The sequence below is a fragment of the Schistocerca cancellata genome, chromosome 1 (genome assembly GCF_023864275.1).
Source record: "Schistocerca cancellata isolate TAMUIC-IGC-003103 chromosome 1, iqSchCanc2.1, whole genome shotgun sequence".
In the NCBI taxonomy this organism is placed as follows: Eukaryota; Metazoa; Arthropoda; class Insecta; order Orthoptera; family Acrididae; genus Schistocerca; species Schistocerca cancellata.
The window spans coordinates 567,521,362-567,546,234 of NC_064626.1; the positions used below are offsets into that span (position 1 = coordinate 567,521,362).

Below are 24,873 nucleotides of genomic sequence, written 5' to 3' on the forward strand. Positions count from 1 at the left end.
TGAAACACCATATACTATGGTATCATGACAGCACAGCATATGCATTTGTGATGAAAAAACTAGTTTGTTTTAGCCAAGTGTAATGGGTTTGGGGGATTCTGGTTAATGAGGAAACATATACTATCGACTTCAACCCTCACTAATAACAAGTATGACTCTTGCACAGTCCACATCATTTCTTATTAGGTGATGGACTCTTGCATTATTTGCTTTCCCCATGTTTATTGCATTCCTTGGTTATTCATTTGTACAATTCCTGCTAGTGTTGATTTTTAGCAGAAGTAGCCTCAGCTTTTTGTGTCCACTTATGGAGCATCAGACATCACTCCCTGCTTGGGTATTTGTTGGTCAGTTGGTTACAATCCAATAAACAGCACAATTGCTTTGATTGGCACAGTTCTGTAGGATGCCGTAATCATGTGCATAACTCCCTGCTGCATTTTGCACAAGTCTCATACTGATTACAGGTTGTTCCTGCTAGAACTTAGATGTTCATGCACCAAAGGAAATTGTTCTCATAGGAAGGGCCCTAATGGTGTAAGAAGCCTGAAGTTAACAGTGACTATTGTGGCATTATATTAATAGTTTTATGTTACATGTACATATGTTGTTAATCCAGATTTTAGTAAGAGCCACATCCCCCACTCTCTCTGCCTGTGCCTATATAATGGGTTAGCATTGAGTGGTTTTAAATGTATGTAGTGTCGAGAATTATTTACTCTGGGCACAGTATATGTTCCAGTGAATGTATGTGTTAAGCTATAACTGTGTGCTATACCAGCCTTCTAATCAGGATCACTGGCTTTCACCAGCAATGTGCTACAAATTGAACTATCCCAGTAAGACTCGAATATCAAATCAAAATATTGACTTGTCACAGGTTATGTTAGGTTGTACACTCCTTTTCTTTCAGGCGTTGAATTCATTATCAACAATCCTGAGACTGTTAAGTCAAATTCTATTCTTTTGTGAGGCTTTTTCATATTGAATGATTCGTAATGTACAGCTCATGAAAGGCAGGGGTGTGAAGTTATGTCCTAGTCCATCATACAGTTTCAGCTCTCACATACACATATGCTGTATAATTTAATCACTGATTGTATCTGACAAAATCCTACCCTTTATCAACCTGCGTATGGTAGGAATGGAAGGTATTTTCAATTTTTAATGAAAAATTGCTCCACTTGCTGTTGAAAACAGAGTTCACTACCAGTTCAGCCCTTTAGGTCAGTTTCAAGTGGTTCTGAATACTTCTAGAAATGTGATATATAATATAAAGGCCAAAACTGGTAGGGAACCCAGTAAAGTTCACAACAGCAACTGGACTTGATTTTAGGTTTCCATAACTCCTTTGGTAAAAATGGGACCCTTTGTAGAAGTTAGAAACGATATTTAATTGGGGGTGGGGGGAGATGAAGTGGATACACAATTAAAAGGAAAAGGCTGTCAAGTTGTTACAAGAAGCTGTTGTCACTAATCAGTGGAACCTGAGAAGAGAAAGATTACAAGAAATTGATTTGTTGAGAAGTTCAACTGAAGTACATTGGGAGTACTTTAACACCAGAACACTTGGACAGAATTGTGTACCACACTTTATGTATACTAGTTTTAGCACCTACAAATGTGAAAGAAAAGCAGATACACAATACCTACCAGCTGAGGTACGATCATTCTTGAGTGTGTAATGGAAGGTTTGTGATGTTGCATTGTTGTGAGATGTTCAATCTCAGGTCATATATATAACAACAAAAATAATCATTACTGATAATATAATGTAAATAGACACATAAAAAAATCTACTCACCAAGTGGCGGCAAGGGAAAACACACACACACACACACACACACACACACACACACACACACACACACACACACCAACAACAACAACAACAAAAAGGATTTAATTTTCACAAGCTTTCGGAGCCCCAGTGGCTCTTTCTTCTGGCAGAAGAGTTGAAGGAGAAGGACTAGAGAGGTTTAGAGAAAGGGGTACCATTTAGAAAAAAAAGTCACTCAGGGCTCCGGGTCAGGGGAGACATACCAGAGATGGGATGAGAAGGAAAAACTGACTGAAGGGGACTGCACCAGATGAGATTTGAAAACCTGAGAGCTTCAAGGTGGAAGATAGGGTAATATGCAAGACAGAGATTACTACTCAAGCATCACACGAGTTAATAAGAGTGAAACGCCAAGTGCATTGTATGTAACAGAGGTGGGAGGGGAGATGGCGAAAAATAGACAAGTCAGAAAATGAAAGGTGTAGAAAACTGAAATTGAGTGAGGAAAGGAGTAGCTACTGTTAATATATGCTGAGACAGAAGGAATTAATGTAAATTAAGGTCAGGTGGATGGCGAGAACCAAGGATATATTGTATTGCTATTTCCCACCTGTGGAGTTCTGAGAAACTGGTGTCTGGGGGGAAATGACACACGTCATATACCAGCTGTTACACAAACACCGTTCAGCCTTTTACATTGACGTGACTACCACCCAGTTGTCAGTCAGGGTGAATGGGCATAGGCAGAGGGTGTGTACAGGCAGCACACAATATCCTGTTGCAGAGCATGCTATACAACATGACCATCACGAACTTGGTGCTGTTTCACCACATATTCCATCTGGATTCTTTCTCCATGATAGGTTAAGTATTTCTCATTTACATGTCTAGATTATTTAGCAGTATAAATTATATCTTTAAAAAGACATTTCATGTTGACCTCTAAATCATGCAAAAATTACAAAGTAATAACAGTGAGGGGGATTGAAAGTATGTTTGAATGAGAAAAATTTTTGTAAATGAGCATTTGATTGGTTAACTTCAGTTACAACTTACACATCAGTCCCCTAAAATGATTCAGCAGTGTTAAGACAATGGCATTTGTGAAAAATCCTTTGATGGTCCTACATTTATTACTTAACTATTGTTTCGTGTGCAATAAATGCTCTGTTTGCTTTTAGGAGCCTTGCAAGGACACTCTGTCAGTGTGCTATTGAATATGTTACATAATATTGCAATTGATAGCAAGAGCATTGGAGACAATGTTTCAGAATGTCATAAGCATAATTTTATTGTACATATGTCTCTGATTTTCCAGACTCCAGTGATGCTAATTGCTTACCTAGTTGTATCGGGCTTCATTCTCACGCACCTTAGGCGACCAATGGGCCGCATGACAGTTACTGAACAGAAGCTTGAAGGTGAATTCAGATATATCAACTCAAGACTAATTACAAATTCTGAAGAAGTAGCTTTCTATCAAGGCAATAGTCGTGAGAAGCTTACTTTATTGGCATCATTTCAAAAATTGGTAAGTTAATGTGTCAGTAATTGACTCTTTATTTTGTCTTGTGATTCTAATTACAATGGAAGTCTACATTCTTGAGTGCTGTAGCTTCATTTCGTGATATCAGTGGATGTTGTTTTCTTTGACTATATACTGCACAACTTTTTTACGTTGATTGCAAATAAAGTGAACTAATTGGAAGAAACAAACCAAGTTGGATTGATTTTTTGTTAAAATTTGATGAAATAGTTTTTATTATGTTAACAGCAAAATGGATGATTGTTCATTTCAGGTTAATCATATGAGGAAGTTCTTGGAGTTCAGAGTGCTGATGGGAACCATTGACAATCTTGTCGCAAAATGTATGTGATTCTTTTTATAGTTTATGTTTTAAATCTTTGTAACATAAGCTTTCAATCATAGCTGAAACAATTTCACTTTTATGATTGGCTTAAAAAAGTACTGATAAAATTTCTGAGTGAAGGTGGCTGTAGTGTAGCTAAACAAAGTTAAGCACTAACGAAAAATGTGGCAGGGAAGTAAGAGAACAAGTGAAGGATCAGGTAACATATGAGTGGGAAGAGAGCCAAAAAGGTGTGTATTACAGGAACCTTAGGAAAATGGAGAGTAAAGTCAATATTGTGCTGCCAGTGTTTGGGTCAGTTCGAAAGTAGTAAAGAGAAGTATTTAAGCTACCAATAGTCAGGTGACAGTACGTTGAATAGTAAAATCAATAGATAAAATGTTATGGAAGTAGGGCACAATTGAAGACATGAGTAAATTGTGTCTTAAGAAGTGTGATCATTAACAGAAACTATGATACTCTGTTGACGGTTAGACTGTATATGTTCATTTTGGGAGCTTTGTCTATGTCACAAGCAACTGTAAAATATAATACTTGTTACAGCAGCTATGAGTACAACCATTAATGTAGTAATATCATTAATCTTTTTTTCTTAACTGTAGTATTTTGTACCCTTACAAAATAGTAGTAGTGCTAGACACAATTTAACTCAAGGTAATCTCACACTTTGAATTCTGCTTTCACTGTCGCCTAGTTGATGACATTTGGAGTGAAAAAAATATTCTTATTGTTGTATTGGTATAATTTTTGTGAGAGAATGGGTATTTTCCTTTTAGTATCTGATATTTTAGGTTTTTCAGAAGTTCGGATTTTTCAGCAATTCTGTGTATAGCTCTAAGAGTTGAGCAGTCTTAGACACTTCTTGTCAGTCTTCTTAAATACATTGAATGTCCTGTTTCTTGAAGCTTCTCATCCAAGTACTATGAAAAAAATGCACTTCAGATATATTTCTGTGTATTATTATTGAAGAAACAAAACCACGTAACTGACTTTCCATTATTTTGTCAGTTGACACTGAGTGCACCCACTGCTGCCATGAAAATAATGAATTTTCAATTCTTTCCAATTAAAATCAAGCAGATAGAATACTGTGTAATTCTAACAGGATTAAAAAGTGCCAGAAGCCTGTAGAAAAATGCAGGAAGACTTGCAGAGGATCAGTGATTGGTGTAGTTGTGGAAACTTGGCAATCAGTGTTGGAAACAAATCTCCACTTTTGTATGCTGCTTCAGTAAAGATTTATTTCTCGGTGAAAATATCATCTTAGGAAATATTAATTTTCATCATCTAAAGCTTTGGTTCAAGAACTGTTTATCAACAGGAAGAGAGACGTAACTAGCAAAAAACAGTGTGCTATGGCTGCATTCATTTTTGCATTTACATTCCAAATAGACGCAGTCAGTTACGTGATATTCCTCTATTGGCAACATTAATTTCCTTTTATGGTGCAAAGTCTGTCAGCTGCTTTCTCCATGTTCATTATTTATTTATTTTTATTTTAATTAATGCATGTTGTTACATTGTTACACGTTTGAATGATGTAAATTATTTCTGTTGTAATTCACAGGGTCTATAATCAAATATTCGTATTTTTAAAACATATAGTGCATGGATTTGCAATTTTTTTTATTATTATTTTTTTTAATGTTTGCAGCCAGCTGTCAGCAACCGTAAATTATTCAAATTGAATTTTTACAATAATTTACAAATCTTTTGTAGATTTACACTGTTGTTCTATACGTCCCAATATTTATTATTGGTCCAGTTATCATAAAGTTGTAATAGGATAATGTACTCATGAAAAGAGTAATTCGGGGAACAGTATGGCTCTCTTGTTTCTGAAAACTGGTAAACACTATGAAGATTTTTTATCAATTGAATAAAAATTAACGATGATAAGGGTGTTTTGCATGTCAGTCTTGTAACACCAGCCGCGTGGCAAATGAAGTACCCATTAAATTATTTTGTATTCAAGTCCTTCTATGGATACCTAGATGGCTCATTCAACATGGATGCAGCCAATTTTTTACCCCCACCGAGCTAGTGCTTACTCTCCCAGGAGATTGATATCAATGGAATATCTAACATTAACTCTCAATCTGACATGTTCTGTTGGCTTTTGTAATATTGTTTATTGATTTACATCATGAATATACTTGACTAAAATCTTTTCATCAAGAACAGATTGTACCGTCTTTACTGTTTTTATTTGATACTACTTTATGATTTTTGTGTTAAAAATGGTTGTTGAGGTGGATAGCTTTTGTCTGTATCATCTTAAGCAATTTCTGCAATTGTAAAAAAAAAATTTTGTTTTTTATCAATGTTTTTGAAAATGTATTACAAATTTTTATACGCTGGTGAGCCAAAACTATATGACCACCAACTTAATAGCTGGTCTGTCTGTCTTTGGAATGAAATACAGCACTGATTCTACATATCAGCGATCCGACTGTTCGTTGTTAGCTGGAAATGCATGGCATTAGATGTCTATGCAAAGTTCTTGTAATTCATTCAAATTATGGGCCGCGATTTGTGTATGTGGTGATGGTGCCCAATAGCGACCCAGGTGTGTTCCATAGGATGTAATTCTTCATTTGTGTGGCCATAGTGTCCTTAGTTGCTTTATAATTAATGAGGATATTTTTGATCTGTCGTTGCAACTACAAAAATGCATGATTTTTTTCACCAGATGCATTTTGCTTTATTGAGGTAAAGCATCATCAGTGGTGGTGATTTTTCGGCTCCATAGGATTTACATCAGAAAAATTTGGTCACCACAACATCAACATTAGTTCACTATAATGCCCCTCAAACCACTGCAGCGTGGTTCTGGTTCCAAAACAAAGACAGCTATACTGCTGAAAGATGACATCGCCATCGGAGAAGACATCTAGCATGAAGGGATGCGGGTGGTGATAAGCACAGGAGAATGTCTCCAACAGCATAATATTGCTTCCACCAGCCTGTGTCCATGGTGTGCTTCATGTTTTGAGCCACCATTCACCTCAATGAGTATGTTTGTGGAGACAAGTATCAACAGAGTGTAGTAAAAATGTGATTCACCCAAAGAGCTGATACATTTCTACTGATTGATGGTCAAATCCTGATTGTCCTGTGCCCACTGAAATTGCAATTGATGATGATGTCGTTGGGTCAACATGTGAACATGTAGGGGTGGTCTGCTGCAGAGCCCCGTGTCCAATGATGTATGATGAACAGTGTGCTCCAAAACACTTCTGTGTCCACCAGAATTCTGCCCTTTCGGCAGAGGTACCAAAGATCACCATCTATCCTACTTTACAGAGCAGAAGGCCTCCGTACCCAACTTTCTGTGAAGAGTCATGGAAATTAAAACATTTAGCACCTAATGGTAGTTTCACTGCCCTACCTCTTTCCATAGATTCTCACAACAGGAGCACATGAACATTCAACCAGCTTCACTGTTTTTGAGATATTTGTTCACAGGCTCCGCATAATAATAATCTGCCCTTTGTCAGTAACTTATCTCCGTGGATTTCCCCATTATAGCACTGTCTTTGCTAGTGTGATCCCTCAACCATATCTACTCTGCTTACATACTTTTGTTACCGCATCACATACCCACAACACCATCAGGCAGCATCCAATATCATGGTGGGCAGTGATCACAATACTTTGGCTATCAGTGTACCTGTCATTTGATACAAATATGTTACCTCATAACTCTTCAGAAAATACCTCTGTGAATACAGGGCAAAGTTTTATAAGTGTCCCATTTCAGACATACAGTAGACTTGTCACTATGTACTAGCTTTGTACCCACACAGTACGTCTTCATATGTTGCAGAGATCATCGTACCTGAAAATAATGTGATATTTCATCTGCTACTCACATCGGTGTGTTCTGATGCTTTACCTCTAACAGAAGTAAGGTAAAATCATGAAACTTACTACAGTTGGTGGAGTAGTTAGATACACTGAGTACTGTGGCTCTTGGAGATAGTTGTGCACCACGATAACCACGTTTTTCCTTAAAGTGCATGTCTGCAGCATAGTCTCTGAAATTACAGTAGATGTAGACCAATTCAAAAATTGATGTAGGAGATAAAAGAGATCATCTTATTAAAACAAAAGATTATGATGTTAAATTAAAGTCGAGCTTAATTACATATTCCTTTGAAACAAATGAACTTGAGCGACAGAGCAGGTACGCTGCAAACGGGCATTAAGCAAGCTGTTGTACCGTGTAACCCAGATCACTCCACAAGCCATTAATAATTCTCTAGTGATGTTAAATAGCTCTATCTTCTGTCCAATTCTAGAGCAACTGATCTGCCACTCAAGCTACTGTTAAACGTGGATAATGCTACATGAAACTCCATCACTTCTACCAAACCAAACCACCAACTGTTCTTATCACATGACAGATCACCACCATGCTCCCATGCTAATTGCCACACTGGCAATCACTACCATATTTTACTGACTGTAAGGCACACTTTTTTCTGTGAAAAATTGCCTCCAAGATCCAGGTGCATCTTATACTTGAAACTAATATAAAAATGTTCAGTGTTTGATTTAAAATTCCCACTAGTCGTAAAAATGGCCGTATATTTAATGCCACAGGAAATCTATCTCCATCTGGCAACATTGGATCCATCTAGCAACAGCAATGCACTGATGTGACGAACATCAGTTGTGGGGATTCACAAGCTTGCTAACACTCTCTTCCTGCTGCCCCACCATCACAAACACAAAACACTGTCTAGCCTATGACGCTTCAGTGCAGTATGCAGTGCCAGTGAACTTGAATTGAAAGTGACCTGTGTCAACAGTACAATATTTTTCTTAGTAGCTACTTTCGTAATGGAAAAAATAAACGTATTCATATGATGTGAGCTGTAAATTGAAAGTAATAGCAAATGCATAACAACATGGAAACAGAGCAGCTGAGTGGTGTTTCTGTCTTCCTCTGACAGAAAAAAACCATTTGCAACTGGTGGACTCGTAAAGATGAACTGGAAAAAATGAAGAAGACTAAATATGCAAGTAGAGAACTGAATGCAAAATGACCAGAACTAGATGATGATGTATTGAAATGGATTCAAGGTCACCATCAAAATGACATTGGCATTAATACAAAAATGATGTAATTACATGCTTGTAAGCTAGCGCTTCAATGGAACCTGACAGACTTTGAGGATGGAGTTGTTTGGTGCTACAGGTTTATGAAGCATCATGGACTTAGCATGCAAACCAAAACCAAAATATCTCAGATGAAGAAGAGAGATTATCTTTCCGTTGCTTTATTATTCAAAATTGAAAGAAAACCAGTGTGGAACTGAGCCAAATGGCGAATATGGACAAAGCTTCTCTGACATTTGATTTGTCGAGTAACAGAACTGTTTCCATGAAAGATGCTAAAATTGTAACTATAAAAACAAGTGGACATGGAAAAAATGCACTACACTGTTATCCTTTCATGTTTTGCTGATGGCACTAACCTTAATCCAACTATCATTTTCAATAGCAAAACAATACCAAAACCTTCTGAAGTACAACCAGGTGGTGTTGTTCACATACATGACGGGGTTGGCTGGACGAGGCTGGTACAAAATTATGGATTAACAGAGTGTGGGAGAGAAGGAAAGGTGCTTTATTGAAGAAGAGTTCTCTTCTTATGGCAGATCAATTTAGTAGTCATTTGAGCTTGCTAGTATTCCAGAAGGACTTATTTCACAATTGCAACCTCCTGATGTCTCAATAAATAAACCATTTAAAGTGTATATGGGAGAGGAATGGAACAAATGGATGATGGGTGAAACTCGACATGAATTCACGCCAAAGGGAGCTTTAAAACGACCTACCATCAAACAAGTGTGTCAGTGAATAACACAGTCTTGGTCTAGAGTGAGAGAAGACATTATTGTTAAATATTTCAAGAAGTGTGGCATAAGTAATGCTCTTGGTGGCAGGGAAGACCATCTTATATATGAAGAGGACAACAATCATCATCATCATCATTATTATTATTATTATTATTATTATTATTATTATTATTATTGTCAGGGATTTTAAACATCAGTTCAGTTTTATAAACTAGATTGTAAAATCTGGTTTTCAATCTACTAAAAATTCTTATTTTTTAAGAAAATTACTTAACAATTAAGATGTCTTTTATAGTCTGTAAAATACAATACCTGCATACCTGGCTTTCTGTTCTTCTGTAGACTTGTTTTCCTGGCCTCTGATGGCACAAATCGACCTCAGAAAGTCTCTCACAAGTACAATGTAAATTATTGAAATTATTCAGAACTCATTACTATAATATATGCCATCACATGTGTGCAAATGAAACAAGAAAAGGAAGCTAAAGTGGTAGATTCTGTGTTGATTTGTACCCCAGACATACGCTATTAAATATTGTTCTAGACTGTATAATTTATAGTACAATGGGATGTATGTAAATAACAAAATGCTTCAAAAATGTTGGGTTGTGGTTTGAAAGGAAATTGTCTCCTCTTTCTCATTATGTATTCAGATGTAACAAAAGCTAACCAATGATGTTTTCTGTCACAATCTGATTAATATTAATGAAGATATAAATTTTATAAGTGCCAGCACACTTTATATGGCCTATCTTCTAAGACAGTTGTTCCAAAGTACAGGTATTGTTATTAGTAATTCTTTCATTTTGTGCCCCGTGTTAGTACTTGCCTACTATTTATTTTATGTGCCACCTTTAGTTACATAGTCCCTCAGTATGAATATTCTCCATCATCATCATTGGCCAGCTCAGAACAGAAGCCACTTCCCGCCTCCAGAATACTGGTCTCCAAAGTTTTTTCCCAGAGGTAAATCCTGTTTTCTGCAAGTGGTATCTGCCTTTGGCCAACAGCCGCACACTGTCTACTGGGCCCTCATGCCAGTTTACCAGCTAACTAGAATTCATCATCTGTGTACAGAAACAGCCCATGTGGAAAGCTATCAGCTTATAACTAGTTTCCCCCCCCCCCCCCCCCAAATCTGCATAACCTATGTTGATATTGTGCAGCAATCCATTGCATGTACTATTCATTCTGTTTCAGATTGTGCCACAGTAGTTGGCTTTTTTGCAGTGAGCCTGCCATTTTTGGACCGTAATCATCCAGAGCTCGCTATCTGTGGAGAGCAAGAAAGATTTAGAGTGAGTAATACACAGTACTGCTGCTGGCCCATTTAAGTGTGTAATTATTACTTTTCAGGGAGATGGGTGGTTACTTCCATGCTCACTAGCTATTATGCATGCCCCTGTAGGAGGCATGCAGTATTGTAAAGTGAGCTGAGTAAGTCAGAATAAATTATTGGAAAATCCAGGCTGGAATATAATTATGAATATGATGACAGATCACTGCTAGTCACATCGAAGAGGCTGTGAGTAGCAGCCAGCCATGAAAGTAGCATGGAGGGGGGACAGGGGGGTGGATACTAGAAATAGAGGTAAAGTGTCCATGCTGGTGTAGTAAAATAAGAGGATGGTAGAGAGAGATAACTGGAATCTACACTCCAGAAAAGTAGTACATTTTTTTTTAGGTTGAAAGTGCTTTCTCAAAGAATTCAGTGAACTTTTTCTGGAAGCAGTAGACAGCCACAGTGTTATGTTTTCAAGACAGTCCGAAACAACATAACTGAGATGCTCTGTTTCTCCTTTGTAGGTCACAACAAATTGATGAACAGTGGCTTCCTGACTTGTCCAGTGATAGCTTTGGCCCTCATTCTGCATCAAAAATGAGTAGTTCTCTGAAAAATCACACACAACAAACTGTGAATCTTGTAGGCTTTCTCTAATGTGTTTCATAAGTGAATTTTGTTATTCTGCAATAAAGTCATGATGGACCAAGATAGACAGCAAAATAAATTGATGGAATCTTTCACCAATTTTTGCGATGTTCCTAATTTACACCTGTCCACAGAAATCCACTGTTGGAAGGTGACATTGCCCATCAGCTTTTCTTCGAATGCCTTCTGAAGTATGGTGTTGATTTCCTTATTCCCGGACATAAATTACTGTCTCCCAAATGACAATCTATTGATATTGGATTGCACAGAACCTTCGCAAGACAATGTTTATATGTCTATATTTCTCCACTTGTTACAGAGTTCAGCCTAGCATTTTCAATCATCAATTTCAAATTTTGGTGAATGGCACATACACACGCTGTGTGTGTACCACAGGGGCCTGCTGGAATACAGTTTTTAGGCCACACCTTCATAAATTTGGAAAAAAAAACTTTTTAAATTACAAAGAACAAGTCTCTGAAGCATTAATTTTCTGACCTCCACTGTCCTTCATTGAAACACAATGCTTTATTCCAGGCATGGCCCTGCTTATGTTGTTGCTCTCATAAAATGACCGAATGGTGTGGACAGTTTATACTCTCAGACTTTTCCCTGGTCTTTGATCTGGATTTTTCCAAAATGCCTCTGCTCTGTAATAGCTGCTTTGCTTGCTGAACCATGTAGTTTGGGACATTGAATTCCTACGTTATCTTCCCTACACTATGTGATTCAGGCAGGAATGTTAAAATCATGATTTTTGTTTCTTTCTGCTGCTTAAATGTATGAAGTTGGTCTTCAGATTGTTTAAAACTGTATTTTCTGATACTTTAGTATCACTTTCAGAAGACTCTGTGTTGACACAAAAATTCCTGTTCATAAAAGAATAGATTCTTTTTCTCTTTCCTGCAGAATATCTCCTAGATGCTATATTTCTTGTGTTTACAGGAGGATCTCCTAACTCTTGAAGACAAGTGTTAAGGGACTGGAAAACCTGTGCCTGAGAAGTAAAAATGGGATCTTGATTGGAGTCTGACCCCATTTTGTTGTCAGCATCTATTTCAGCCTCCTGCTCTTTCCAAAGTATATCAAGTTTTTTCCTACAGCTGTCACAAATTTTTGTAGTTTTTGGCATTCCAGGAAAAAGTTTACATATCCATTCTGAAAGAGTTCTCAGTCTTTTTGTTTGCCAACTATGGTTCACTCATCCTAAAGGATTGAAGCAATGTAAAATTACAAGTCACTTTTTGCCAGCTTGTTATCATAATGTCTTAAACCAGCAACATCTGGAATTTGGAGAAAAAATTAAATCACTGCAGTGGACATTGGATTTTATGTTCCCTGATTTTACACTTTTCTGATTCTACAAGAGGACAACGGTTCAATCCCACGTCTGGCCATCCTGATTTAGGTTTTCCGTGTTTTCCCTAAATCTCTCCAGGCAAATGCCAGGATGGTTCCTTTGAAAGGGCACGATCGACTTCCTTCTCCGTCCTTCCCTAATCCGATGAGACTGATGACTTCGCTCTGGTCTCCTCCCCCAAACGACCCAACCCCATGTTTCTATGCCATAATTTCCTAGCTCCTGTGAAAAATCCAAAAGATTAACGCTAAAAATTCCCTCAATTTGTTTCTTCCTACCAAGGCTTACCTTGATTCTACATTCTTGAGATTGTTCTCACTGTGGGTGGCGATGCAGTTAACTTAGACTGTTGTGGAGAGGGGAGATGTGAAAGAGGAAATGCCAATGTAATCCACAATCGGTGTTGCCAACACAACTTGCAACATTTATCTTCACCACACAATTATGATACAATAACTGCTAGGTTATTGGCTTTGGCAGTAATCGAAAAAGAGGACAGTCGACACAACGTATTCCAAACAAAGCCAATATGTGACGAAACTGATCTAGGGGACCAGCCATGCTTTAAGTTTACTTCCTCAAACAGGGTGATTTTGGGCACTGCAGTGTTGTCAAGTAGTATGATCTATTGGCTTTTTCCTGCTGCTTTGCAATGAATTGCCGCTAATTTTCGCCTCCACGTCCCAATTATTTTAAGCATGAGGTTGTGTTTGCTGCATTCAGAGACTTTTATTTGGTGTTGAATGTTTACCTAGGAAAATTCATTGAGGAACAGCCTCAATGTTGAAAGCTCACACAGTATTATCAAGTAGAAACTTTCTGTCGTTGCGACCAGTGGAAAAGTATTGTAACTGCAGTTATCAATAAGATCAGTAGCCTATAGTACTGAGACAGTCACTGTACAAGTTTTTTGAGGTTTTTGTGTAAAGTTATAAAATAACAATGGTTTTTACAAAAATGTGTACTGTGTTGGTTGATTCGGACATTGCCGAGAACGTATAAAAGCAAGAAAAGTGCTCAAGTATGGTGTAATTATGACCTAGAACTTTCAGATAGAGCTGTTTGTGAGGTTAATTGAGGCAAATTATCGTATATAGAAAAGTGAGCAATTTCTATGGTATAACTAGATCGACACATCTTTGTTTCTATCATGTTTACTTGTGCCATTCTGCCGATCCTCTTTCTGCTGCGGATGACCTACTCTTAGATCTAGCTGAATAAAAATTGTCGGGTGTTTATCATACAATGTACGTCTCTCTTTGTGTGCTGTCATTTGCAAAAAAGCTTGTTTCAGTATCTTGAACTATTTATGAAATATGATGATTTTGATGATCACATGATTCCCGATCCACACCATGCATTACTGTCTGTCGAATATAAAAACCAGAACCTTGAGAATGAAGCAAGATATCATTCTGCTCTCAATTTTAAATAAATTTTGATATCTTGTCTAGATCTTATTTGCTGCATTATATTAGCTAAAATCTACTATACACCCTTTATGCAGGGTGATTTTTACCTCTGCAAAATAATTTTCATTTTTAAACACCATGTTGCATACCAAACGAAAGCCCGTCTAAAGAGCTTTAAAATGACACATTTTGCAGATCTGTATCTTATCTGGTTCTTGAGAAAATGGCAATTTACTAATCCGGGTTGTAGCAATTTTTAATGAACATTTGAAAATTCAAGTCTTAATTAATTTTTAATTAAATACCAAACAATTTACAGTTTTCATTCACAACTATGTAGGGACACTAAGTACACCAAATTTCATGGAAATCTAAGAGGTTAAGGTAAATTTTCATTCAAAATAGTGCTGATTTGACATAGAATGATCCTGAAGTAGATCCTGATTATCTAATTGGTTTTTCAGCTAAGGATCCAAATATTTGTTAAAGATTGTATCTGTATAATAAATATGTGTTTTAAGAACAGCTTGGAAACTGTAAAGTTTTATTCTGACTAGGTAATTTTTCTCAACAGCTGTACTACACTTATGGGCGGATGCTTGTAAAACTTGCTGAAGCCATAGGACGTCTGGTTCTGGCTGGCAGAGAAATGACAAGGTTAGCAGGCTTCACAGCAAGAGTTACAGAAATCATGGGTGTACTTAAAGACCTGAACCAAGGACATTATGAGCGTACAATGGTCTCAGACTCTCGCAAGACTCCAGAAAGGGATGACAATGGTCTCATTAGTAAGTTCATTGACATTATTTGAAACTGTAGTGTAAGCACTAGGTTCAAGAAATGTATGAATTGCATTGCAAGTTAATGGATAACACTCACATCCCTAAGGGGTGTGTGTGTGTGTGTGTGTGTGTGTGTGTGTGTGTGTGTGTGTGTGTGTGTCACTTCCCCTATTACCTTGTATCACTTTTAGTGAATACGCTGTGTTAGATGGCAGTGCAGTCGCACAAGGAAAATAGAATGACTTGCATGCAGCTTGGTTTTGTGTTAGGCTATATTAGGAAATTTGAAAATTTGAAGCTCTGTACAGCACATAATAAAAGAGCGGTATTCGACTGTTACTCTTATGAGGGGATACACCTACAAAAATTAAGAAAAATTAACATAGTTTTGCAACTATGTTACACCAGCAATATTGTGTACACTTCATTGTTCCCTGTAAAATTCTTTCTTTATTCAAGCTTTGATATAGAAACAGAGGCAAAAACAACTAGTGTACAGCACATTGTTAGGGATGGAATAAGTGATTATAACTACGTTGTAAAGAAATAAATTTTAGTATCTGGAACTATTCTACAAACATTGCAGTGGCTACATTTCTGGACAGCATGGGTGACACAGTGCAAATTTTCATCATTATGTTGTTATTTTTGGTTCACTGAAGTTATAACAAAGTTTGTGCCAGACTGTCAGCACAAGGACAAACACACAATTCTGTAAATTTTCATCAGTTGGGTTGCCATGCAATCATGACTTATATAGTTTCATAATTGAAAAAAGCATTGTGCACACATATAAGGCTGTGAACATTGAAATAACTTTTGCAACCACATTATAGAGACGGGGAAACTCTTCCAGAGGGAAACCTTATAGAACTCCTACACAGGTGAAACATGAAGGAATTGGTCTTTCAAATGGGATAAGTTCCATATGCAAATACAAAAGGGTGCTTTCAACTACAACAGCAAACACATACAAAAAGAGGTAAAAATGAATATGAGGGTGCCAGTGTCCTAAAAACAGTTCAGAAAACTGTTCTTCTATATTTCTTCCAACACCACAATGAATTCTCCAAACTTCACACCTGAGAGCTTAGGGAAATGGTTGGTGATGTTTGTCAGAAGTTATCTTGCCCCACAGTGCATTTTCTTTTTAACTGCTTTCACTTTTCCCATCAAAACACAAATAGTTGCTTCTCATCTTGCTACATTCTACTAAGAGTGTGTAAAAGTGTGCAGTCATGTCCACTAAACACACATTATCTGCAATCCATTCTTGATCTGCCAATATTGGTTCCTACTTACCTTTTTCCTTCGGAAACTGAACAACAGTGGGGCTTAAATTGAAAAATCATTCCCAACATGCCCCTCAAATTAACCAACATATTTCACAGTAACTGGTAACATCTCCACACTCTTCATTTAATTCCATTAAAAACTGTAGAAACAGAAGATGTAAGAACCCATGTGACATGAAAAAATTTATTATTTGTACTACCAATTTCATCATGTGCTCCAGCTTTCAAATTTAGCAGAAAGTACATTCTGTGAGTTACTTGAATGTGTGTACAAAATTCCATTTTCTCTTTGATAAATTCACTATTGCTGAACAGTTTATTTGGTCTGGCAATTTGGAACACTATGTTGCATCTTACTTTCAAAGACAGGCCACTATAGTTGGTTGCTGGCTAAAAAGAGGAAACAGTACAATGGACTGTAAATACAGTGGATTTCTACAAGCAAATACATACAAGAGTTGCAAAATAGTCACAGCAGAAAACCACAGTGAGCCAGGAAGGCATTTATATATTTATTCCAGTTATTAATCAAAAAAATTTATACCAGGTTATTAATTTCGGTCAGTAATGACCATCTTCAGGTCTGAGTACACACAATTTTCTGATCACACTGACTGTACTATATTTAAATATGTTGGCTCAATATGATTAGAAATCTGTTGGTTCTCAGGTCTGTAGATCGTCATTACTAACTGAAATTAATAACATAGTATAAAATTTTGTGGTCTGCAGTTGAAGTAAATATACAAATACATACAAAGCTAAACAGTGCAAACAAAATGAATTGTATAGGGTACTCATGTTGGAATCAGCTCACTGGACAGCACTGCATCTTTTTAGGTTCACCAGCTTGCCTGCTCTTCTATCAACAAATAAATGTGTAACTTCTCTGTGCATGGTGTTGTAGTGCCATTCTATAGCAAATTTACTGTGCCTGGTGATTGTGACGGCTTAAAGGACTTGATAATTCTCTTCAAAAAAGAACTGTGATTCCCACAGTTTTTAAAAGCTTGTGATGATGAGTTACTAGATTGCTCTTTTTGAGTGTATGTTCCATAGCAACAGTCACTGTACTGTTGAAATTCCTTTATGCCACAAGGAAGTCGCAAAGGATAAACAGTACAACTATGATGACCCGAAGATGGCTAGGCTGGCTGAAAAATGCCATACCCAAATGCCGAACGAAACAGTGTCACATTGAACTTTTAAACGAAATGTCATTCCATGCTGAGTAGTTCTAAGAAGAACGAAGTAAAGCGTTGGAGGACCTAACAAAGCAGAGACAGTTAGTGTCAAGACAGGCTGAGCTTCCAACAGCACGTGTGAAGTTCACATACCATGGTAAACCCTTTTTTATGCTTATCTCTTTTATCAGTTTACCACACTGGTATTCACTGATGCAGTTTGATCTTTCAGAGGATCACAGGCATTACAGTCATTACAGAATGAAGGCTTTCACAACTGGATGATATAGCTACGGGTAAACCTTTCGGGATGTGAGGTCGTGGTCAAAGACACTTCTCCATTCCTGACGTTTCGTCCAGGACTGCACTTCACATCTACAGAGGCACTCCTCCATTGGGTCTTGCCAGGTCGGCAAGACCCAGCGGAGGACTGCCTCTGAAGGTGTCCAGCACAATCCTGGACGAAACGTCAGGAACGGAAGAGTTTCTTGGACCACGACCTCACATCGCGAAAGGTTTACCAGCAGCTATTAGTCATTAGTCATGAGGGAGTTAAACCAGCTGTGTAATTAATGTATAAATTTCTTCAAAACTGTTCTGTGAGAGTGTCCACTTTTTTATCTTCAGTTACTTTAACCAGCAATTCTAATTAATAGTCTCACTCTACTGGCTTAATAGATTTACTACTGATGTTATGCTAACAGAATATTGAGATTTTGACCATCCAAACTCAGTGCATCATTGTTGTAGAGGATATAACATGATGGTGTCATTTTAGAGTATCTTATTGACACTACACACAAATTGGCAGCCACCTAAGATCGTTCATGGATTTCATTGTCCTCTTTTTTTCTTCCTCCAGGGAAATGCTATAAAATCTAGGAATGATTACAAAAAGTTGATACATTGTGTAGCAACATGTGACACAGCTACCATAAATGAATATAAAAAATACAAGTACATAGGTAAGGAAACCTAATGTCAGTCGAGCATAGCATCAGCAGTAAATCAGTTGCGAAAGTACAAAAAGTGTAATGTATTAGAATCACAGATCAGAATGACTGAACATAAATGACATTTACTTTGCTGAACAAAGTGTGGACACCTTGCGATTTTCCAGTTTACAAAAATTTATTTTTGCAGTATATACAGGGTGGTCCATCTGAAGTCGCAGATGAGATTATCTCAAAAACTATGCATTGGGTAAAAATAGTGGGTAAGACAAGTTTGTAAGTTCAAAGGGGGACATCAAATGATACTACACGTGACCCGTAGCCCCCACCCCCATGGGTGGGGTGGGGGGCAACATCTAAATCTTAAATGGAAACCTCCATTTTTTATTTCAGATTCGGATTGTCCAGAAAAAAGTAATAAAGTGTTATCTGAAACATTTTTAAACCATTGACAGATGGCGCTGAAATCGAGAAAAATTAAAATTGGAGAAGAACTCTGATTTCTTTAGAATGATCAGAGAAAGACGCATCAAATTAATACAAAATGTGCTCCTATTCTTTCATTATGCCAAATTAAGCTTTTTTTTTATATTTTTTAATTACAAAATGTATCCTACCCACCACAGTTTTTGATGGAGGGAGGCGGAATGGTATTAAAATCTCGTTAGGGAACTCTTCACAATTGCATTACTCATCTGACTGTAGCGCTACCATGGCCGTTCTGTGAACTATGGCTCAGTATGAAGGTCGGTGCCATGTGATCAGATGTCACTTCACTTTCAGATTGTAAACCATAGACATCAACTGATGAAAGTAAATTATTCTTTAGTAAAACATGGCTCACTATCCTCCTACAGAGACTGTTGCTATGATGTTAATATTAGGTGAATGCCATATCAATTACCATGCAACTGCACGTTTGTATGCAGATCATTTCCCAAACAGACAACATCCAAGCGAAAACATTATTCGAAATAGCTCGAAATGGATACATGCACCATCCATCTTGTCGTCGCGAATACAATGAAAATGAAAATGATGCTCGTACCGTTACCATTCTCACCTGTGTTCAACTATATCCCAAAATTAGTAGTCGTGCGATTCAGAGACAAACTGGAATACTGAAATCAGCTGTTTTGAGGATTCTGAAGACACACAAATCTCATGCGTATCGTATCACACTGACACAGGCATTAATGCTGAAAGATATGCAAATACGCATGCATTTCTGGCAATTGGCCTTGAAAATAAGAGGTGACAGTGATTTTTTTTAAGGTACGTGATGGTCACCGATGAAGCCACATTCAAAAACAATGGCTATTAAATCACCAGGATTGTCATTATTGGTCCCCTGTCAATCCACACTGGCACAGGCCCATTGACAATCAACACAAATGGTCGTTAATGGTCTGGTGTGGAATATTAAACGGTTGCTTGATAGGACTGTATTTTTTGACCGAAATGTTACTGGGAACCTTATTTACAACTTCTCCACAATGATTTGTTGGAGCTAATGGAAGATGTTCATTTAGAAACTAGGCACGGAATGTGGTTCCAACAGGACAGAGCAGCGCCCCATTACCGTATTTACTAGAATCCAAGCCGCACTCGAATCTAAGCCACACCTGAAAAATTAGACTCGAAATCAAGGAAAAAAAATTTTCTCGAATCTAAACTGCACCTGAAATTTGAGACTCGAAATTCAAGGGGAGAGAAAAGTTTTAGGCCGCATCTCCAAATTGAAACAAAGTTGGTCCATTGTAATCTGAGACACAATTTAGGTCGACTGAATGACGATACAGCTATAGCACTTTGGTTAGAGTTGTAAGCTTAGCAGTTAAGCTTTGCCAGGTAGCCATTGCTATGCATCAGGCGCTCCATCCTTATTTATACGGGTACCCTGCCTTTTTCACGGGCTTCGTCTTGTTTGAATTGATTGCTTCTTTTTCTTTGATCTGATAAGTGCCGTTCTCTTTGTTATAGGGGTTTACGTCACTCTAAGCTGAAAATGCATTACTGTACTGTGTCCTGCATTGTTTGTCGCATTCTGATAATGAGTGTTTAAGGTCTGTCGCTGCCCGCGACATGGCTTGCTTTTGTGCACGCTACCACTGCTTACAATTTTTTAAAAAAAGAGAGAGGAATCATCTCATTAGCGAAACAATGGCAAGAGACTGCTATTTGTTGTTACTTACACTTCTGCTTTCTTTGATAATGATCAACAAGAACCAAATAATAGACTGCGTATGATAGAAGATGTTCTGAATGAGAGTTTAGCGAAAATTTTTCACTGTTTGAAAATCTTTGCAGATGCCTCTTCAGTACATTACATTCTGCACAGAAATTAGTCATGTTAGATTTAAAAATCTAGTAAATTGCCTTGCTTCATTTCTGACTGCATCACTATTAGGCATAAGAATAATACGAATATAAGCATGACATTATATGTATGTTCTTCCGCGTTTGCTGTTGTCTCACTCTAGTTGTGTAGTTCATTAGGCAGACAGGATTTAAATGAGATAGCAGCAAACACGAAAGAATACATGGCAAAATGTTTATATTCGTATTATTCTTATGGTGAAGAGAATAATGCATGCGATTCACAATTCATAAAAGTTCCTATTAGGAACCATCTCTTCTCACAGGTAGGAAAGAATTCAGAACGTAGAGTTGGCCATATTGACAAACATCCCAAACAGTCTTACCAGTCGGATTTTCATAGTACATTGAAATTCTGCTTCATTCGAAGATGAACAATACGAAATTTGTATTTACTTTGTTGGACAATGTATGAAAATGCAGTGGTCAAAACTCAGGGCAGAGAAAAAAAGCTCGTCTTCCACCTTTTATTCTTTAAATTTATTTACTGAATGATTAATGGAAAATCTCATATAAAGATGTGAAATAAATACTAACAAAGAGATAGAGGGGCTGGCCAGTACTTACCTCAGCTCAGTACAGCCGATAGATACACATAAAACAGAACCTGCCCCATGCATCCCCCCACAACCACCTACTCCAGCCCCGCTACTGGTAAAACATACACAATTCAAGGCAGGGCCACGTGTGAAACTACACATGTCATTTATCAACTGACATGCCTGCACTGCACAGCCTTTTACATCGGCATGACAACAACTAAACTGGCTGAGCGCATGAACGGACACAGACGAACTGTCCGCCTAGGAGATGCCCAATACCCAGTAGCGGAACATGCCCTTCAGCATAATTCTAGGGACCTAGGAACCTGCTACACCGTATGTGCCATTTGGCTTCTCCCACCCAACACCAGTCCCTCTGAACTGCGGAGATGGGAACTTGCACTCCAACACATCCTTTCATCCCGCCATCCCCCTGGACTGAACCTACGTTAAACAACCTCACTCCCATTTACTCTTCAGTCTTCTCCTCTTTCCCTTTCCTCTTTAGTCATTCACGCATCTTTTCATCCTACATAGTTGTGTTTATCTTTATACTATATACCTCTTTACTTCTGTATGCATCCTCTTTGGTTTGAAGCTGGCACAGTACTTACAGTAGAATATCTTTGGCTTCCCTCTGACAACCATGCCTCCATCCTTGCTACCTTCCCTATTTTCCTTTCCCTGTTGCTTCATAGCCTGGGTTGTGAGTAACTGAATCTCCTTTCCCTTCTTCCCTTTCTTTCCCCTCTCTCCTCCCTGATGAAGGAACATTTGTTCCGAAAGCTAGGAATGTAAATTTTCGGTTCTGTTTTATGTGTATCTATCGGCTGTACTGAGCTGAGGTAAGTACTGGCCAGCCCCTCTATCTCTTTGTTAGTATTTATTTCACATCTTTATATGAGATTTTCCATTAATCATTTAGATCACCTATATGGTCCACATCCTTCATTGTTTTGTCCCTTTTGTTAGCTATCACTTACGTCTGTCATCTTAACACTTTCTCTTCTTCAGTGTTTTGTATATACATAAATAAATATTTTCGTCACCAACTGTGCTAGTTTCATCTTCCTCCTATTATCTTGTTCCGTTTATAGTCCTCTTTTTTTATTTATTTATTCAACATTCCATAGTTTTAACGTTCGTTATTCGCTGTTTCCCAGCCAACAATCACTGCCAACAATCTCTTCCACACCTACCAGTATCATTCATTTCCGTCGATTTCTTGTTGCTGGCGATATTTTTGTGCCATTGGCTATCTTTCTCTGCCACAAAAAAATTTTTTGGGACATTCTGCGGCACTCGCGATCTTTTTTGCGGCACTCGCGATCTTTTTTGCGGCACTCGCGATCTTTTTTGCGGCACTCGCGATCTTTTTTGCGGCACTCGCGATCTTTTTTGCGGCACTCGCGATCTTTTTTGCGGCACTCGCGATCTTTTTTGCGGCACTCGCGATCTTTTTTGCGGCACTCGCGATCTTTTTTGCGGCACTCGCGATCTTTTTTGCGGCACGCGCGATCTTTTTTGCGGCACGCGCGATCTTTTTTGCGGCACGCGCGATCTTTTTTGCGGCACGCGCGATCTTTTTTGCGGCACGCGCGATCTTTTTTGCGGCACGCGCGATCGCTTTTGCGGCACGCGCGATCGCTTTTGCGGCACGCGCGATCGCTTTTGCGGCACGCGCGATCGCTTTTGCGGCACGCGCGATCGCTTTTGCGGCACGCGCGATATTTTTTCGCCACTCGCTATCTCTGTTTTTGAGCAACGTGTGTTCTTTTCCCCTGATCTGGACATACTTGCTTGGTCTGGTCAACTTTTTCCGTATTTTTCTTATTTAGTGGTCTTCCTTTGGTATTGAACATTACCTACACAATTTCTTTCTTTCTTTCTCGTCCTTTCCCTCCCCGTTTTATTCCTTCTTATGATTACTATTTCAACTTTAGTTATTTAATTTCCCTACCCACCAGTTACCCACTATGTACCCTAATCCTATAACACATTATTTACATTCATTCCGGAAACATGCATTCACTGTAGCCAAACTGCAATCCCACATACTTTTCCTCCAGTCCTGCTTAACCTTTGGAATTATCCCTAAAGGGCTTACCTTAAAAGTTCCCATCTCCGGGTGCAATTCCTCCTTCCACCAGTCTCTCCTGGACTTCCAGAACCTTCAATCCTTAGCCCTTACCCAACTTGTCCTGAATCTCTACACTACTTCATGTAACCACCACTCCCAACAGCTCCTATCTCTCTTCAAAGTCCTTCACCTCTCAAACCCTTGCTTGGAGAACACACTCAGGAACATCATCCTAGAAGCCAGCTGCAAACTTGAGTTCCATGCCACACACCACCTGAAAAAACTATCCACAGTGCTAGTGCAACACCTAAGAAGTGGGGTCCCTCTCCCTATCCCTCACAAACACCAACCACAACAGAACCTTCAACGAACCCCTCTCATAGCCAACAAACCTAGCCTAGCCACCCTACTCAATCTCCCCATCCCAGCACATACCCCACACAGACCAAATCTCAACTATAACCACAGTCAAATGCCACATATCACTAGTCCCAATTCAGTCCTAAACCTCTCATCCAGATCCCTCTCTCCTCCAGAGACATCTGTTCTATCAAAAGGCTTAACCTTTAGCCCCACGCCTAAATTCAACCACACTGCCCTGGTTAAAGATCTCCTCTCATTCACCCGGAACCTCAACTGGAAATATCACTTCACTACCCAAACACAGCCCCCAATTACTAGACCCAGTGTTGAACCCTGTCTAGAACAGTTCCGACTGCCTTCCCAAAGGGATCCTCCTCCCCTCCCCCAAAACCATCCCTTGCAGACATTTCAGGAATTCCTCACATCCAGTGTTGCCTCCCAGTCCTTCTTGAAGAACATCCCGACAACCCCCAACATCACCCCAGCTGAATCCCGTGCCATTAAGGAGCTGAAAATAGACCGCTCTATTGTCATCCTCCCGGCGGATAAAGGCTCCACAACTGTCGTACTTGACCGTGTGGAGTATGTGGCAGAAGGACTGCGTCAACTCTCCGACACCTCAACCTACAAAGCTGTTACCCAGGATCCCATTCCCTCCATCCAGACTGAGCTGCAAAAAATCCTAAAAATCCAAGGTCCCTCACAAGGCCTCACAACGGCTTCCATAGACTTACTCATTCCACCTGAGCCACGTACCCCTACCTTCTACCTATTACCCAAAATCCACAAAGAGAACCATCCTGGCCGTCCCATTGTAGCAGGCTTCAAAGCCCCAACCGAACGTATCTCAGCTCTGGTAGACCAGCACCTCCAACCTATCACCCGCAGACTCCCATCCTACATCAAAGACACAAACCACTTCCTAGAACGCCTCAAATCCATTCCCACTCCTCTCCCACCTGAAACCTTTCTTGTCACCATAGATGCTACATCCCTTTACACAAACATCCCACATACCCATGGTCTCTCTGCCCTTGAGCACTACCTCTCCCAACGCCCACCCGAAGATCTT

The 24,873-nt window shown here is 38.7% G+C and overlaps 1 protein-coding gene across 1 annotated transcript in view; it reads left to right on the forward strand.

Moving 5' to 3' along the window:
* The window catches only part of LOC126181417 (ATP-binding cassette sub-family D member 3), a 122,228-nt gene that overhangs the window by 70,597 nt on the left and 26,758 nt on the right, over window positions 1-24,873 (forward strand). The window contains exons 8-11 of the mRNA XM_049924769.1: window positions 3,099-3,311; window positions 3,580-3,649; window positions 10,722-10,819; window positions 14,798-15,011. Coding sequence (XP_049780726.1) covers window positions 3,099-3,311; window positions 3,580-3,649; window positions 10,722-10,819; window positions 14,798-15,011 — 595 coding nt within the window. The remainder of the gene's footprint in view (window positions 1-3,098; window positions 3,312-3,579; window positions 3,650-10,721; window positions 10,820-14,797; window positions 15,012-24,873) is intronic.